At 42.9% G+C, this 12,535-nt stretch overlaps 1 protein-coding gene across 10 annotated transcripts in view; it reads left to right on the forward strand.

Annotated features, from left to right (window-relative positions):
* PASK (PAS domain containing serine/threonine kinase) overlaps positions 1 to 12,535 on the forward strand; it is a 1,088,660-nt gene that overhangs the window by 259,256 nt on the left and 816,869 nt on the right. For all 10 annotated transcript variants that reach the window (XM_069213654.1, XM_069213650.1, XM_069213651.1 and 7 more), the window contains one exon: positions 2,936 to 3,229. In XM_069213654.1, the coding sequence (XP_069069755.1) occupies positions 2,936 to 3,229 (294 nt within the window). The remainder of the gene's footprint in view (positions 1 to 2,935; positions 3,230 to 12,535) is intronic.

Genomic DNA, 12,535 nt, shown 5'->3' on the forward strand with positions numbered 1-12,535 from the left:
CCTCACCAGAAACCCAAACAGGAAAAGGTGATTTGTAGCAGCCTTTACGCATGGACTCGAGAATGTGACACAAGGAGTGATCACCCCTTTCTCACATGACCAACATGTCTCAATCAGACAATGAAGAAGATGCAGTAAGGTTTCAATAGGTTTTATTTAGCAAAACTGCAATCTGCGATAAGTTGCATGGGCTGCAATGATTAGGATAATAAACAGTGCAAGAAACAGAATGGTAAAGACCAGAGTCATTAATACAAAGACCCCCACCATCTTGCAATATCAGGAAGAGACATGAAGTATGAGATATGTCTTAATACCCTAATGTCAAGTACCTAATCTCTAACCTAAAAGAGAGCTAGGCGTGTTAAACCTAATCTGCCAATGCCATGTCCATGAGAAGAGCAACCCATTACCCTGGAATGAGGTCTCTAGCTCAGACTCCATAGGGACACGAAGACTGGGTCAGCGTCAAGGCGACATGCAGCATCGATAGCAGCGATGGCATCTGGTCGGAATCCCTCTGACTATCTGTTTAAGTGAGGAGTATTTATACAGATCTGCTTGGACCCATAACGTAGGTCTGTTCCCAAACAATAGATAACAAGACATGCTTGGGTTGGTAATTTATATGAACAATTCCCTTGAAAGTGTAAAGGGGAAAAGTACCTAATGAGAACACCTACAGTTTGTTTATCTTTGTCGCTTGATATTGACGCCTTAGAGTAGTGGCACTGATTACGCAAACTAAAACATGGGCCTTACTAAAAACAAGGCAGCCATCTTAAAACATTTAATTAAATAAATGCTCTAAAACAGAGCAAGCTAAGTAGGGTAAAAGTCACTGGGTGACGGGGGCATGAGTCTGCAAGCCAAAGAGTAAGATAACCCCTGTACCCATTAAAACAAACTAGGATTCACTATAGTGGAGTCTCCATAGGTTTATGCAATAGAGCAACAACTTCCGATAGCAAATTCTTCATTAGTGCCACCTCGTTTCTCAGCTGAATAATGAGACTAACAGCTTCTTTTAAAGAGCAGATATTTATTTCCTGGGGATATACTAATGGGGGACAGGTTGGAGCAGCAGGATTAGTTATTGAAAGATCCAGGTCCTCAAGAATTGCAAAACGATGTAGGCAAGGAACCTCATGAACAACTAAGTTACTATAGGTTGAGGAAATAGAGGAAGTGGCAGCTTTAGCGTAAACAAAGCTCACATCCCTCTCTTGTGAACAGTCACCAGCTTGTGCCCCAGGAGACTCTGCAACAAGTGCAGCTCTAGTGTAAGCCTCTTCTTGATTTGGCCTGGCTTTGAAAAAGTCTGACATAGATCCATACTTCTTCCCAGTGTCCATATCATTCCCTTTAAGGATAGTTTCCACCTCTTCAATTAAGGTGTCAGTTTCATAGGAGATATAGTTAATTGACCTCGAAGCAGGCTTATGGAGGACTTTCAGGATCTTAGATTTTACAATTTACCTCACATTCTGAGCTTTGCACTCCCATCCTTTAGCAGTGACCCGAGTAATACAGCGTCTGGTTTATTCCCCCATTCCTTCCCAGTCCACAATTTGTAATAAATTATGCACTCCTAAAAGAATAAAAAATCAATTAAGAGGACTTGTTCCTCAAAACCGCAAGGAATGGCCCAGCCTCCATCAGGGCTTTGGCAGCCTCAGGATATGCCTTCCCTCGACCCGCGCACATTCTGTGCTTTGAGGACAAACAACATGCTATATAGCGCTGAGAGGCTGCAGGTGAGTAATGATGGCGGAGCTGCCTTGTTTGCCCTGCTTCTCCTGGAGCACGTACTCCCTGTGCCCAGAATGCTGATAGGCACTCCCGCACTAAAGGGGCAAACAATGCACCATATAGCGCTGAGAGGCTGCAGGTCTATAATGTCAGTGGGGCCGCTTCCTTGGCCCTGCTCCTCCTGTGACACGCAGTCCCTCTGCCCAGAATGCTGTCAGTAACTCCGCTCTGTGAGGACACACAATGCACTATATAGCGCCGAGAGGCTACAGGTCTGTAATGCCGGTGGGGCTGCTTCCTTGGCCTTGCTCCTCCTGGGATACGTAGTCCCTGTGCAGAGAATGCTGTCAGGAACTCCAGTGCTGCGGGTACAAACAACGCGCCATATAATGCTGAGAGGCTGCAAGTGTGTAATGCTGGTGGGGATGCCTCCTTGGCGCTGCTCCTCGCGGGACACAAGGTTCCTGTGCCCAGATTGCTGAAAGCAGCAATAGTTAACGGGTTATCTCAGACTCTGTTTCCATGTCCTTTTGTACCATGTCACTTCTGTTTTATGTCGATGTCCACTTACATGTGTTGGCTTGTGCCACATCATGTCTTTTCTTGTTCTTCGCTCATTCGGACTTCTGCTGACTTCTTGGATAGTGTTATTTAGGTCTCTTAATGATTTAGGCACTTTTTGTTTTGTTTTACCATGCTTAGTCGATTGTAATCACTTTTTTGTGGCAGTGGCAGTGGGAGCTGGATATTCAGTCTTGTAGATGTATGAGACATAGGGAATAGCCAGATCTTTCAGAGGGCTCAATTCTAGGCAGCCCTCTGGAAACTTGTAAAGCCATAATTGTGTACTTGTGAATTTCTAATGGAAATTCGTAACCGATGTTTGTAAAGTGGATGCTTCAGGATGAAGTTGCAAGGGTAATAAAAAGCAACAGTAGTAAAAGGGTAGGACGTTGAAAACTAACAGGAGACTCCATTAGAACACAAAATCAAGAAATTGTAGGGCGACTGAGTTAACATCAGTTTATTAGTCTTGTTAATTCGCGGTTGATTCTAGAAGTGACTCTAGCTAGCAACTTGAGGTTGAGGCCATAAATCTGTTTTGTATTCTCTATTTGTAATGCCTTTCGTTACAGCTTTCTAGCTCCTGAGATCATTGATAATACTTTTTACTCTTTTACAGGCCTTGAAACTTCAACGAGTTGTAGGGCTGACCCGAGAAGGCACAACATTCCCTTTGAGCTTGAAACTGAGAGCGACTGTCTCTGATGAGGAAGGAAATCCAGTAATCGAGGACTTGTCTAAAGATGAATCTCGGAATGTGCCAATAATGGGGGTGACTTACACAGCAACCATATGGGTCTTCACTAGTGTCAGCGGCTTAATCACACTCCATGCGGATGCAACAATCTACGGCATCAACAACTGCTTTTCACTAACGCTGTTTGGATATAATAGAGAAGAACTACTGGGGAAGGTGAGCTCTTATCAGGTAGTATGGTACTGATGGCATATGGCACACCTACTGCTCTAGAGTCCAAGTTTCGCTCTACTTCTGGTCATAACATATCAATATTAAGGAAATGCATGTCTTGATCAATCTTAATTTTAGCAGAATGATCCGTGATTAAACGCTATTGATATCGAACTCTCTTGTTATGCTATATGTGATTTTTTTGCGACAGGTCAATAAAAGATTAGGCATGCTGAGTAATCCCTTTTCTTGGTAAGCTGTAAAAAGTTCCCTTTGGATATTTATGCTGTTTCCCGTGGTGTTTAGTGAGATCAGTTTGCTGGAAACTTATGTGACCATTTTAGATCAAAGTGCTGGACTGCTTGGAAGCTGAAAACTTGGTGACAACTAGACTTGAGAAGGTTAGCATTTGGGAATAAAATGGTTGATAGTTATATTTCAAAGCAAAATAGCAGAATGCACACAAACATACTGCAATGCTACCACGATGTTATAGCGTTAGGTAAATGTAATGTCCATACTATATAGCATGGTAATTAGCAAGGGTTAGTACCAGCTGTTCCTGTACTAATAGGGAACATAACCTGCTTGTGACGAATACTAGCAAAGTGTTAGTGTCTGCTTCTAGCTTTGTGATTACGATTCTCATACCGCAGATATCCAGTTAGGTATCACTATATAGACTTGCAAAATTAAAGGTGGGTGTGCTATGGCTACTGCTTACGCTACTGTACATATTGGAGAAACATTTTTAAGTTAATACGTGAACTACTACAGTGACAAGGAAGGAACATTTGCGATTGTAGTTGTAAAGCTTCCTCAGAGGAAGCTAATGCTAGTCATCATTTATTGTTCAAGAATAAATGCTCATGAATTCTTCGAGGGAAGAGGCTGGAAACTGCACTATGCTTCTGGTAAAGTCATTGCATTAGAAATATTGAATGCTTGGAAACGTTTTAGTCACTAGCAATCACTCGGTCACCATTCCAGTCCATCGTTATTTTTGCCAAATTTGTTACTCGCGGTACAGCCCTATTCAAGTCACCCTTGGTCCTGCTGCAGTAGAAATGGTCCAGAACGAACTATTAGGGCATATTCCCAGCCCGTTGTATCACACCAGTGAGGCGCAGCGTGGATCCTGTGGCACAGCGAGCAAGTAAAAATTTAAGCCGAATAACTATTTCAGCCGGCTGATGTAATGTCTGTCTTTTTGAAACTTGATGGTGTAAATGTGGCAAAGGAAGAAACAGGGGTTTTAATCCTCAGTACATTTCTTTTTAACTAGTGTTGATTATGCTGCCTTGTCACAAGAAGCCAAAATCTGATTAGAAATGTGCCATTTATATTTTCTCAAGCTGTAACTTTGAATCCCGTAACAATTTAAAATATTTGGATATTGTTTTTTTGTTGTTGTTTTGTTTAGTTTTACAGGAGGCTCTAACCAACTTGGTTATCAGATCGAAAAGTAGTACTTTAACTGTTCCAATAAATGCTTGGCCTGTGTTTAGAAATATTAATGCTAAAGTGGCATAAGGACTACAAGTGAAGAGTTTGATGGAGGGTCCTGCAATCTCAGTAGCAGAGGATGGTGCCATACTTTTGCTGAGTCAGTAGAGGACTCTACACACAACACATTGCAGCCCAGTCAGGATCCAACACTGACTACCTGGCTGAGGCCTTGAAATTGGCTGATTCTGTCTTTACATGCAAAATCCAGGTAAAGGAAAGCAGAAGAATGAGCAATTCCTACCTCTACAACATCCTGGAGGAGACTATGTTGTCCTTCTTTCTTCTTGGCTCAGCATGAGACATATAACATTTCAGCATTCGTCTACAGTAAAGTTTTACACTTGCTGGCTTTTAATGGGAATTTTTAGCACATTACAAGACACAGTTAGGACATTTTCTACCTCAAGCCTATTGAGCTTTTTCTAAGCCTTACAATACTTATTGGATGGAAGTTAGAATTTTTTCTAAGTTTATTTTTATTTCACATCTTGCAACAGGAGCTGGAAGAAACCTGCTCAGAACTGTGGCAAAGCGGAAACGTTTTAGCATATATTCTATATACAGCTTGTACTAGTGACCTCACTTGAAACTATCTGTTCTAAGGTCAGGGACGTAGACCTCTGCTTCACCCCTCATAAAAAGATGGCTCCTAAGGATTATCATGTCAGGGTCTTTCCTCCAACTTGAATTATTGTGACAGGAAGGGTCAAATAGTTGTGGAAGTGTAGCCAGGCAACCAATTTTGTGATGACGGGTGGGTTAGAGTGATAAAAGTTCTTCTGGCTACCAAGAAACTGAAACCTGCAAAAATACCCGAATCAGGTGGCTTCTGTGACATTTGTTATAAAACCATAGTACCCCTGCTGGTCACTATATTATTAACTAAATTATTAAATTGTTCTCTGACGGTGGGGAGTAAGACTCTCTCGTTGGAGAAAACCACTATTTCTTTACAATTTACATGAAGGAAGAATCCATTACAGAGTGCCTCTTAACTTAATTGTTGCGTAATAAAGATGCAAAAATATGTACAAGAACAGACCAAACCGGTTTCATTCAGGGTTACAATTGTAGCAACAATACAAAGTTTGGGAGCTGCGAAAGTACACAGTGCTAGAAAGGAGGCCTGCCTTGTACAGTCGGTGGGTGTGAGATATGCATAGTAAAGATAATGTTCGCACTTGCCGAAGCCTGGAAGATATTGTGATGATTTTTAGGGCTATCCTTGCGTCACGGCATTCCCCATCCTCCAAAGTAATCACTTGTTTTTAATCTGAATTTGAGTACGAGTCTGAAGGTGTGAATGGTTAAGTGGGGGTAGTGAGGGGCAAGAGGTTCATTGCCTTACCTTATTTAAAGAAATTGAAAAGGTTATGTATTCCATTTTAAAATTTTATGGAATTAAGCGTTTGCCATAGCTTTGTATTATAATTGATCTTGTGATGAAATACATATGGTTACAAAAATTGTTTTTTGAAGTTATCAATACATATTTTTCACTAAAGCAGAAAATAAATGTTGTTTTACGTTACACCATAGGTAAAGTCAATACATGTATTTTGATAGCATGCCTGATAAAATTGATTGCTGCAGAGCAGCCTTGCTTTGATCCCAGCTTCTCTAAAAATATCAGAGTAGTTTTGTGCTGCTATGCGGCAGCTCTAAAAATGGGGCCATTAATCGTTTTTTATAAGTACCATACAGGGTACAAGACAGCATCAAGTGTGAAATGCTTTGTACAGAAGAGTTATCACAGGGATACGCGGGAAGATTTTCAAACTAAGCTCTGCACTTTTGGTTTGCGTCTCCACTGTACAAAGTATTAAATCTAAGACATGCAAGATAAAATTGATGCTTGTTGTTCAATACTAAATATAAATAAGGCTCCGTCCGAGATATAGTCGATAAAACTAAATAAGAGACAAATGGACTACATGTTTTTTGCCTTCATAATGCGTGCTTTCTCACAATGAGTGGAAAACAGATGCTTAACAAAATCTTTTCATATGGTGTTACCCACTCAGGATTTGTAAACAACATAAAAAATTGGTGACCTCTAAGGTTCTGAATAATAGGAGTCAAAGCATTTCTGTCTATCAACACCAATATTCCCTTCAGTGCCAGCAAAGTATCTTTGCTAAACAACCTGAAGACATGCAACAACCTTATTAATTAACAATATCTAAAATACCAACGTTTTGTTGCTTTGACTAAGTCATCTGCTATATGACAACATATTTGATATTCCTCTAGTGCTTGAATATATAGGAAATCCAATCCTGTAGCCAGTTTCCTTGGATAGCCAACACTCATAGGTAACGCTCTGTCATTTTTTTCTTTATATTTTCCTGGGCGGAGAGACATTTCCATTGCCCAGTGATTTATTCCTCATGTTTCCAACTAGTCTAAATTCATTAAAGAGCTGAAACCGCCAAATAGGAACATTTATATGGACTATTGGACAGAGTTGATTGCCATGGCAAAGGTTTTTACTGGCTTGTGAATCCATCGGACATCACCTGTTCAGACACCATTCTGTTTTTGGCTAGCCGTCTGCATATGTTTTTCTACATCTGTGAACACACTGGGAGGAAATTTGCAATACCTACATTAAATAATTAAAATTGGTAGCTCAATGTGTCATCTGTTTTCCAGTTGGTACAACCTTCATATTAAAATCCTCTGCCATATCTATGATTGCTTCAGGAATGATCATACTTAATTTGATCAGTAATGGAACATCTGTTTCATTATCGTAAGAGCAGAAGTTCTTATTTTTTTGTGTGTCTATTTAAATTTGAGAATCTAAATTTCTTTATTCTCTGTCTTTGTTCAAATGTACTATGCTTACTGAGGCTCTTTGACTATTAACCTTAATCATCTCTGGATCCCTTGCATTTTTTGTAGAGACTAGGGTCAGAAGACCTCCCAATGGTCTTCCATCACCTATTTGGCAACCATTTATAAAATGAGTAATAAATCCTTCTACAGTAGGGCTCTCTCAAAACCAAGCTTCTTAGAACATTAATATTTGAGGCTGCTTTAACATAATGCTCATATTGCCGGCCTTAATTAGTCCATCAAAACAATGTACATTCCAACTTACAAGCTTAAGGTTGCGAGAGAACACCTCATATTATTAATTGAATTAAACATTATTGAGATTATTCAACATTATTGAGAGGGTGAAGGCGAGAGATGGTCATTTTAATCTGATCAAATAGTATAAGGATTTTGATATAAACTCTTATAAGTTATTCTCTTACACTGTTCTTCCGCTTCAGTCTGATAGCTCACCCATTCTCTCTGGGAGGGATAGTTTCTTTGAAACACCACTTGACTTGCTAGTTATCCCTGCATGATCTTTCAATATCTGACCTTTTTGTTTGATTGCTGGTATCCTAAATGATCATATTTAGGTTTCATTTCTAAACCAAAGCAAAGTGCACATAAGAGGCCCACTTTCTCTCCATCAGTTATTTACAATCAAATACACACAACAGCACTGACTGACAGCTAGTGGGGGTCTTTTGTATACTTTGCTTTATCTGATTCGCTCCCCCACCCAGGCTCTACAGGATCAAACTCTTTCATTTCTAAACCAATCCTGTGGCCCAGGATAGGATTCTTTTTACAATCATACTTTTAATAAATGGGGAACAAATGGATTTGTTATATATATGTTTTTTCTAAATTTATCATAGCAAATGACAAAATCAAAATGTATAATACACCAGCACCAAAATACATATTCAGCAAATTGATTTTTTGTTAACTCACTTGAATTTACAGATTCACCAATTGCTACAGTATAAATATGTTTTTGAATTTATAATCTATCATCTCGGGAATTTCAGATCTATTCAATTTACAGAGTGTTTTTTGCCTTTTTTCTTTTTGACAGATATCAAAGTATAGATCCAGATCGGAGTCTTTATCCTCCGCTCTATTACATTTCTTCATATTAGGGCTAGGCTTCCCTTGTCCAGATCCACTTGGCGTTTATGTATATATTGCCATCCCTACCCATAGTGTGTTTCATGTTTTTGCTAACATTTATTACAGGATATTCACTTCAGTTTTTATTTCACTTTTCAGAGTAGATTTTGGCTTTTTAATCAAAAATCAAGGAATGGCTTTATTTTTTGCCTTCCTCATATCAAGTGGGATAGTAGCTGGGGCCTTCCACCTATTAACAGATTGTATAACCTGTTTAGGTTTAAAGAAAAATCTCTTTAGGGCGCGAACCCTCACCCACCCCGAGGTGCCATGCTTCACTATAGGTTCCCTCCTCACACCGCAACAGCTGTTTGTGATGTGGACTACAACTGCAACAGGAGAAGATCTTTAATATCCAGCAAGCCGTATGTGAGACAGGGGTGTTGGTGAGCAGAGCAGAGTGCAACAAGTAAAGGAGAACAGAAAAATATGTATCTGTAGGTGAAACACTACAACTGTATCTATCTGGGCCTAAATCAAAAACAGAGGAAACTGCTCAATTACTCTCCAGCCTTCTGCTCCCATGCAACAGACTTTTGCTGGGTCCATGACCACCTGAACGCTGTGTTTCTGCCTTTTTTAAAGCCTACAAGGACAGGTAACGTCTATTGTAGAGCATCGCATGAGCTCGCAGGGAATTGTAGTTTGTGGATAGCTAAATGTATCATCTTGGCCGCTAAAATCATGGGATGAAGGTGTCAACTTTATCACTATACACGTACGCCTTGACAAAGTCAAATTTGTTATGTAAGGAGCAGTCACAAAGCATTTAATTGGCAACTGTTTTGTACTCCTAATTATAATGGAGGAGACACACACAAGGAAGGGCTAGCAACCAGTGTGTAACCTGGGCTATACTGGGAATTGTAGTGGAATAGTAAAATAGTTATCCTGGTATAAGTAACATGGCAATAAAAGCATGAAAGAGAAAAAGCCTCAACAACTTTTTTAGGCGATTTCAATATCTATTCATTTAGTCAGAGAAAAAGAGGCATAGTCAAACATCTCAATATTGTGCTCTGAGTCAATGGAATCTCTTGGCCATCAGATTCTAAAGGCATGGAGAAAAGTTTTCAATTGAGATAAACTGGTACAGGGGATATCCTCGCTCAGCCCATGTACATGAAGTTTCAATAAAAAAAATCCAGCATTGTTCTTTAGAAAACAAAAATAATGTCAGATCTCAAGAGTTTGTGGGTATATTTAGTTCATCCAATACTGTCCAAGTCAGATCTTCCTCACTCTTAGACCTGGCTGCCTTAGGGTGGCCATCCCCCTACTTTTTGCCGGTCTCCCTCCAGTTTCTTTATTCCTGTTTTTTCTTGTTTTAGGACTCTGCACATTTTACCACTGCTGACCAGTGCTAAAGTGCATGTGCTCTCTCTTGCTCTCTCTCTCACCTTAACATGGTAACACTGGCTCCTACCCAATTGGCATATTTAATTTACCTGTAAGCCCCTAGTAAAGTGCACTAGAGGTGCCCAGCGCCTGTAAATTAAACGCTACTTCGGCCTGCAGCACTGATTGTGTCACCCACATTAGTAGGCCCTTAACCATGGCTCAGACCTGCTATTTTGAGGCCTGTGTGTGCAGTTTCACTGCCACTTCGACTTGGCATTTAAAAGAACTTGCAAAGCCTTGAACTCCCCTTTTTCTACATATTTCACCCGTAAGATAGACCCTAGGTAACTCATAAAGCAGGGTGCAATGTAAGCAAAAGGCAGGACGTGTACTTATGTGTTTTACAAGTTCTGGTAGTGGAAAACTCACAAATTCGTTTTCTACTATTGTGATGCCTGCACCTCTCATAGGCCAGCATTAGAACTGCCCTTATATACTTTTAAGTGGTAGATTCTGATCTGAAAGGAGTAGCCCTGTCATATTTAGTATGGCCACAATGGTAATAGAAAATCCTGCTTACCAGTGAAGTTGGATTTAATATTTCTATTTTAGAAAGTGGGGATTTCTCTGCACTTACTGCCACCTGTGCCTTACAGCCTGTCTCTAATCCAAGCTTGTGCGTTCCACCCAGGCAGCCATAGGCACAGGACACTCAGTCACATCTACATTCATCTGCATACTGAACGGGTCTTCCTGGGCAGGAAGGGTGGAGGGGCTCTTCATTACACTTCAATTGCCAGTGGCCTGCCCTCACACAAAGGATTGATTACCCCTGCTCCTCCCTCCCCCCACTGAGATTTTGGAGACAGGACTGGGCTGAAAGGGGAACTTAACTTGTGCACTTAAACGCTCTTTTAAGTTTCCCCCACTTCAAAGGCATTTTGGGGTATATATACTGGGTATATGACTGTAGGAGGCTGGGCTGGCTTGTAGTGGGTACCAAAGGTACTTACACCTTGTGCCAGGTCCAGTTATCCCTTATTAGTGTAGAAGAGGTGTTTCTAGCAGCTTAGGCTGATAGAAGGTAGCTATGGCAAAGCAGCTTAGGCTGAACTAGGAGACATGCAAAGCTCCTACTATACCACTTATATCATATGCACAATATCATAAGAAAACACAATACACAGAGTTACTAAAAATAAAGGTACTGGGGCGTGGCCACGGGCGTCAAGTTGGCGGTCGCACTCTGAGCGTGCTCTGGACCCCTCCGTCATCTGCCTAGAAAGCCAAGCCGTTCCACACCCGATGAAGCAGATTAAATGACCCTCCGGAGGTCTGTTGGCATTGCTGGACCGAGGGCTGAAGAGCCGGAGGAAATCCAATTCCGGAATCGGCCTGAGGCGGACTGGGGTCGGAGCTGCGGGTCGGGCGGGGTCGGCACTCACCGGACGCAGCCCCGTGGGGAAACAAGTCTGACCAAAAGTCGGATCTGACAAGAAACGGAGAGGAGAGAGTGGCAGACACAAGAGAGCTCGCTCCCCGGATGGAGTCGAACTGAACGGCCCGGGCGCCGAGCGGAGGTGGGCGCCTGCCGCGAGGGGCTGGATCTTGTCCCGGTGGAGCCAGAGGCGTGAGGGGGCCCACGCAGAGTGCCGCTGACGGGTCGCGTGTGCAACTTGGTTCTGGGAGCTGTGGGCCCTGGGCTTGGGGGTCGGGCCCTGTGATCAAGCTTGCTCCTCTGTCGTTAAACTGGGTCTGACTGTGACCGAGGGGCCTGAGAGGAGCCGAAGTTGACCCTACGGTCAGGTCTGTGGGCCTCTGAAATACAGGGCCTGCTCTGGCCCGCTGGCGGCAGTGGGAGCGGTGGGCCTTTCAGTGGCGAATCCTGGGACCCCCTGTCCCCGGGGCCCACGGCAAGAGTAGCTGCCGGATGGGGCCTCGCGAGACACGCGTGACCGACGAGGCAATGAGCCTTCGCAGACAGCCCACAAACTGGTGAGTGAGCCGGCCTCTGGCGACACTGAGAGGGGACCGATAAGCGAGACACCTGAAACTGGGGCGCTGACCCCGACGTCTCCTGCCCCAGTGGGCCGCAGGAGGAGACAACCACGGGCCCACTGGACAATCCCTCTGCCCCGCAGGGGGGGTCCCTAGAGGAGATGGGCCGGAACTGCGACCTCCACCCGGGGACCGCAAAAGCCCAACTACACTTACCTGAGGAGTGCCCTGGGGGAGCACTAACACCAAAAGGCGTCGGACCCAGCCTGCCGTAGTGACCTGTGAGGCTCGCGGATTGCGCACTGGAATGGCGCGTGCCCGGGCCGGTGAAGCCGGACAGGGGCGGAAGCCCGTTTCCCACCCCCCACCCCCACCCCCTTGGCCCTTCGTCACAAGGCGACGCAGCGCCTGAACACCGGCGCTTCGAGGGGTGTTTCTCTCGGCTCGGAAGGGATCCAGAAC

Source organism: Pleurodeles waltl, chromosome 11 (assembly GCF_031143425.1).
Source record: "Pleurodeles waltl isolate 20211129_DDA chromosome 11, aPleWal1.hap1.20221129, whole genome shotgun sequence".
NCBI lineage: Eukaryota > Metazoa > Chordata > Amphibia > Caudata > Salamandridae > Pleurodeles > Pleurodeles waltl.